The sequence below is a fragment of the Bombus pascuorum genome, chromosome 3 (assembly GCF_905332965.1).
Source record: "Bombus pascuorum chromosome 3, iyBomPasc1.1, whole genome shotgun sequence".
NCBI classification, from domain to species: Eukaryota; Metazoa; Arthropoda; class Insecta; order Hymenoptera; family Apidae; genus Bombus; species Bombus pascuorum.
This window is the reverse complement of record NC_083490.1, coordinates 1490057-1496056: the sequence shown is the minus strand read 5'-3', so window position 1 is coordinate 1496056 and position 6000 is coordinate 1490057. Positions and strand designations below refer to the sequence as shown.

Genomic DNA, 6000 nt, shown 5'->3' with positions numbered 1-6000 from the left:
CCTCGACCGGCTGTAGTCGATGCTGGAACTTCGTACTGCGAGTGTCTGTGTTTGTTCTTTAAGTCTTATCGTCGTAAATTGGTACGCAAATTATATTCGTGTACATATACATAGGTACGAGTCATAGAATAGGCGAAGAGTCTCATTTATGTACGATCATCGTGAACAGGTGGACGTCGAGGTCGGTCGGTTTGCTGCGTGAAACGAGGTTAGTTGACTTCAAATCGAATTTCGGGCGGTCGCTCCAAAGGGGAACGACATTACGTGGATATTTGCCTCGAAGAAACGGTCTCTGTGTTTTTCTATGTCGCGCTGTTTCAGTGTCGCGTGTGACAATAGTCGAAAGTAGACGTGGATTACTCAGGCACAGCGCTCGCTTCTCATATTTCTTGTATGATATTTCAACGCGATGTATTAGTCAAAAATAGTATCGCGTGTTTGACCGATCGCACTCACTTGTTCCCTGTAAATTTGCTAACTGTTGTATCTTTTAACTATATTAAATTCGTGGCTAAAAGTTCGAAAAGCGTGCTACATTTCCGTGCCGAATGGATAAAATCGAACGGAAAATCGGTTATCGGCACGAAACATTTAAACTTTGACAGAATGTCCCAGCAAACTTCGTTACAATTTATTGCGCTTTGAAGTATCTTTTGCTTTTCGCCATACACTGTACACAATATGAGCAACTTATTGAAATAGAAGAAAAATGTTATCACGAAGAGATTGATAAGGGTTGACTATACGCTGATATAATTACAATAACAAGGATTTCGATTAATCGAACAGTTGTTACGCGTCGATACGCGTTTCAGAACGCTATTTACCAAAAAAGAAAATTTGACTAATATAATACGTAACTAGTCAATTGCGTTCAAGAGGAGAATCGAAGGAAACGACATTGACCGAGAAATGGAAAAGCAATCGTCGCGCATAAATTTTATACCGTGGAATATCGAGTGTTGATTCGAATATCGATATGCATTAAACGCGCTTTCATCTTGTAATTACCACGAAACATGTAGTCGTTGAAACATCGCATTGTTACTTTCTCTTTAACGTTTGAATCTTGATATTTCGATGTTTTGCTTTGAAACGGTCATCTGGTCGAAATAATCACGCATTATCGATATATCTAATAGCAGCAAACATATCGATACCATTCAGATTGATGAAACGATGCTGGAAAGAAGATTGTACTTCTTGGGAAAAAATGGTGATCGCGTCGCGCGATTCGGTTCTACGTGTGGTGTAGATCATCGTTGCAATATTGTTGCGGTGATGCACGAATTTCGCAGCTGCGGCTGTTTCGTGTGGCGTTTCATTCTTAAAGGCGCGTGTGTGCGCCCGTCGAAAGTCGAAGCACAACAGATATCGTGCCAAAGTTAATATCGATCGTTCGACTTTTATAATTCGTCAGCGCGTCCCGTATTACGTAAAAAATTATCGCCCTTATAAAATCTCAATTATTTATAAATCGATTAATATTTAAAATACATTTAACCTATACTTGGTATCAAATCTAAAAATGTATCGAATCTGGCATAAAAAAAGAAAGAAGAATTGCTCGGTTATGTTTTTCTTTTCGAACTAACGTTGAATGTATAGTATTCGCTTTTTTTCCATTTTCCTCTTTTAACTGTTAATTAAGCTGCCTATCTGTAAACGCATTAAATAGGAATAATTACTGATATAATTACGTTTCTAACGTACGTTTCCTCGTCGAGATAGTAATGTTCTAACAAGTGCGTTGTTTTGTTTCTTTGCAGGCCCGAATTCAATAAGTAAATTGTAGTAACAGGTCATATAAGACGTTCACCTCCGAAGGAGACGGAGGGAGAAGATCGAGGGGATCGAACGAATTTACCTCGTCCCTTCTCTAGTCCTGCTTCGGTCAGCTTCGACCCTCGTACAAAGCAGCGTCGTCTCTATCTCTATATTTAATTATTCCACACCTGTATCTTCTGCCTTCTACGAGAATTATTTTATTTTGCCTGAACGTGGTTGCTTGGTGATCCAACGAACGACATTGGCCGTTGGAAAAACTGGAACAGCCGTTGCCCATAAGCAGCGTCGCTTCAAGACCTTGCCAGTTTGTCCTTGTAACCGAAACACATGTGCCAACCACGCTCTTAAACCACGCATCGTCCAACTATCATCCCCGTGTTTCTTGCGGTCGCCTTCGACCGCACGAGGGTGGGAAAGAATAGAAAGAGCATAAGAAGTTTTCTCTCGCGTACCTCGATTATACAATGGAGAAGAGAGCTTGGTTGATCGACGGATCTAATTCGGCAAATCGATAAAGTTATCCGACACGTTCTTCTTTTGACTAACGAATACGTCGTCGAGGATAACAACGAGACAAACGAGTGAACGAATGTGCAGAGCGACAGAACGAGAGAATGTACGGCTGGCAGCTTTGGACATGGGATAGATGATAGATTGCGAATGATGGGGTGGTAGAGCGAATAGGAAACGCAAAATGGATTGGGTGCCTCGGCTCAGGTAGCCAGAGACGATAAAGTCGAGGGCTCCAGGGCGGATAGGCCCCGAGCTGTTTGGTAAAGCTTCCCTTCCTTTTCTCTATGCATTCGGTCGAATAATGGGAACACATATTCCCATCAATGTTGTCGGTGAGAGTATTACTTCTGAAAGACTGCTTTTCCTTTTCTGCCATCTGCCGATCGACGTTGCGCGAAAAGACTGAATTTAATAATCGATAATCAACCGAGGAATTCACACCGATTGATCTATGCATCGGATCCCGGTGGATTTGGATTTGTTCAAAGAAGAAGGAGGAGAAGGAGGACAATACGAATTTACTGGTGATCACTGGTCCAACGGAACGTTAGCGTTTGACTCACGAAAAGACTGAACACACGTTGATTCATTATTCAAAGAGAAAAAGAAGATTCGCATATCGCGTTCTATAGGAATCTGTTTTCATTTATCGTGCTACACATACATATCTTTCGGGATCTCACGTAATTGTTGTACATACATACTTATCTACACGTTGTATACACAGACAGCTTGTCACACCATCTATACGAGCTTTAAGAAATTTCTGACAAACGCATATACAAAGTGACGTACGCGTTTCATTACGCGAATTTTCGACTATTATACATATTGGAAATATATCGCGTATATATACATGCGTGTAGAAACAGAATATATATAATATATATATATATATATATATATATATCTATGTACACATGTAAAAAAAAACTCTTTCGCTGCCTAATAGAAGTATTCGCGGATAAAGTGTTGTGTGCGATTCGGTAAAAGAACAAGTACGCAAACCGTATCGTTGTATCTATTCTTTTTTTCTATGAAGAGAATTCACGTTAGAAGGTTTTTAACTCGAAGGAAGAAACGTTCGTTCGTTCTTTATTTATCTAACGGGACTCTTATCAATTTATCGAGAATATTATTGACGGCGCGCAACGAACAATTAGAAAAGGAAAGTATTTAGAGTCAGTGAGAAGTGCAGTTGAAGTGTGATCGCTGTCAGCAATAAAGCAGGATGGGTTGTGGACAGAGCAAAATCGGCAATATCTATCCGAAGAATAAGAAGAACAAAAACAATACCGGCAAGAAAAACGGAGATTCTGTCGGTGAGTAATCGATTGATAATTATTATTTGCAACCTGGAATAAAATCCGTTTCATTTGCTTCGTTCCTCTTTGTTTTTACCTTTTTGGTTACACGGATGGTACTGTTTGGTCGAAAGATTATATCGTCCACAGTTCAAATATGTAATAACCGATTTACTAAGATCCCCATTGTAATCGATTGATAATTACTATTTGCAACCTGGAATAAAATCCGTTTCATTTGCTTCGTTCCTTCTTGTTTTTACCTTTCTGGTTACACGGATGGTACTGTTTGGTCGAAAGATTATATCGTCCACAGTGCAAATACCTAATAACCGATTTGGTAAGATCCCCATTGTAATCGATTGATAATTATTATTTGCAACCTGGAATAAAATCCGTTTCATTTGCTTCGTTCCTCTTTGTTTTTACTTTTCTGGTTACACGGATGGTACTGTTTGGTCGAAAGATTATATCGTTCACAGTTCAAATACCTAATAACCGATTTGGTAAGATCCCCATTGTAATCGATTGATAATTATTATTTGCAACCTGGAATATCCGTTTCATTTGCTTCGTTCCTTCTTGTTTTTACCTTTTTGGTTACACGGATGGTACTGTTTGGTCGAAAGATTATATCGTCCACAGTGCAAATACCTAATAACCGATTTGGTAAGATCCCCATTGTAATCGATTGATAATTATTATTTGCAATCTGGAATAAAATCCGTTTCATTTGCTTCGTTCCTTCTTGTTTTTACCTTTTTGGTTACACTGATGGTATTGCTTGGTCGAAAGATTATATCGTCCACAGTGCAAATACCTAATAACCGATTTGGTAAGATCCCCATTGTAATCGATTGATAATTACTATTTGCAACCTGGAATAAAATCCGTTTCATTTGCTTCGTTCTTTTTTGTTTTTATCTTTTTGGTTACACGGATGGTACTGTTTGGTCGAAAGATTATATCGTTCACAGTTCAAATATGTAATAACCGATTTGGTAAGATCCCCTCGTCGTCTGACAGACGTGGGCGAGATCGACATTGTTCGCGTAATTAACGCCGTTTCTCGTCAATCTAGGTCTGCCGTGTAATTGTTAACCCGATGACGGTAATTAAACAGATGCGTCTCGATCTAGAACATCGACACCCATCCAGAGATTTCCTTCCTGATGAAAGGCGATTGAACGGTCGCCTCGATTATACCGGTGATTTTCTCTGTCGTAAAGCTATTGCCTCGCGAATATACGCATATACCTAGCTACTCAAGATCAAATCGAATATGACTTTAATATGACTTTTCGCATCTTATAGAACAGTAAGTATATGTAAAATGATTTGGTCGACCCGATTGTCGCGCACATTAATGCGCGTAACGTAGTTATTCCGAGATGGTCGATAATTTGTTGAAATTAAATTCGCAGTTTGTTATCCGTTATGTTGGTACGCGAAGAAAAAAGATCTTTACCGTGCGTGACAATCGAAGATAAGTTGGCGAGCCTCCAGTTCGAAATTACGTTCCAGAACAGGTGGAACTTAACCGCCAATCGTAGCAGAGTAGATGCCCATATTTAGATCTCACGGATCCGTCTCGAGGCTAAGTCGCAATTCTCGTTGTATAATTACTATGGTAGTAGCTTTTCGTTTCTGTTTATCTTTAACGTAACGCAGCGAGGTTCTTTCGCGTGTCTATCCGTTGTACGTTCACTCGGTTAGAATATTTAAACTTCTTCCTATTAGAACCAGTAAATTCTTTAAATCCATCACCACGTTTACGTTATTATATTTGCGTCATTCGGTTTAGTGGTAATTGTCCACTCGTACTCCAAAGCAGCAACGTGATTTATCATTAAACATCTTTCGTGTTATCTTACCTAGCAGTTTGTTAGATAAAACAGATAAGGTTTAATGAGGATACTTCCCTCGGAAGAAATATCAGAATATCGATTACAACATTGATTTCATTCTAAAGACGCGTATTGCATCTTCTTCTACTAATTAAGAATTTCCCGATTTTTCCGGAAATTCCTCGTCATCCTCGCCACGTGATTCATCGATATCATCTTATTCTTCTCATTTGTTTCGGCGAAAGATGAACGCGTAATTCAATGATATATCGCAAGTGGCATTATGACGAAAAAAAAGCAGTAGATAAGATGCTTCATCGAACTCGTTATCGTAGAATTTTATATTAGAATTATAATAAGAATTCAGTAGAGCGGCAACAAGTACGCCGCGTGCGTGGCCACGCACAACTATATACGCAAGCGTGCGGGAACGATCGATTTCGTTCTTAACGTACATCACTTGAGGTAGATTAGGCTCTGGGTTAGGTCGTGCATAAGGGGAGCGTAACCTTCTGAACAATAAATTGACATTCAACAACCCTGTTCTA

General features: G+C 39.4%; 1 protein-coding gene across 2 annotated transcripts in view; it reads left to right on the top strand.

Annotated features, from left to right (window-relative positions):
• The window catches only part of LOC132905259 (uncharacterized), a 36697-nt gene continuing 30697 nt past the window's right edge, over positions 1-6000 (top strand). The window contains exons 1-2 of one of the 2 annotated variants that reach the window (XM_060956406.1): positions 1-208; positions 1770-3623. In XM_060956406.1, the coding sequence (XP_060812389.1) occupies positions 3533-3623 (91 nt within the window). In that variant the 5' untranslated portion in view covers positions 1-208; positions 1770-3532. The remainder of the gene's footprint in view (positions 209-1769; positions 3624-6000) is intronic. The other variant, XM_060956407.1, reaches the window with a different exon arrangement.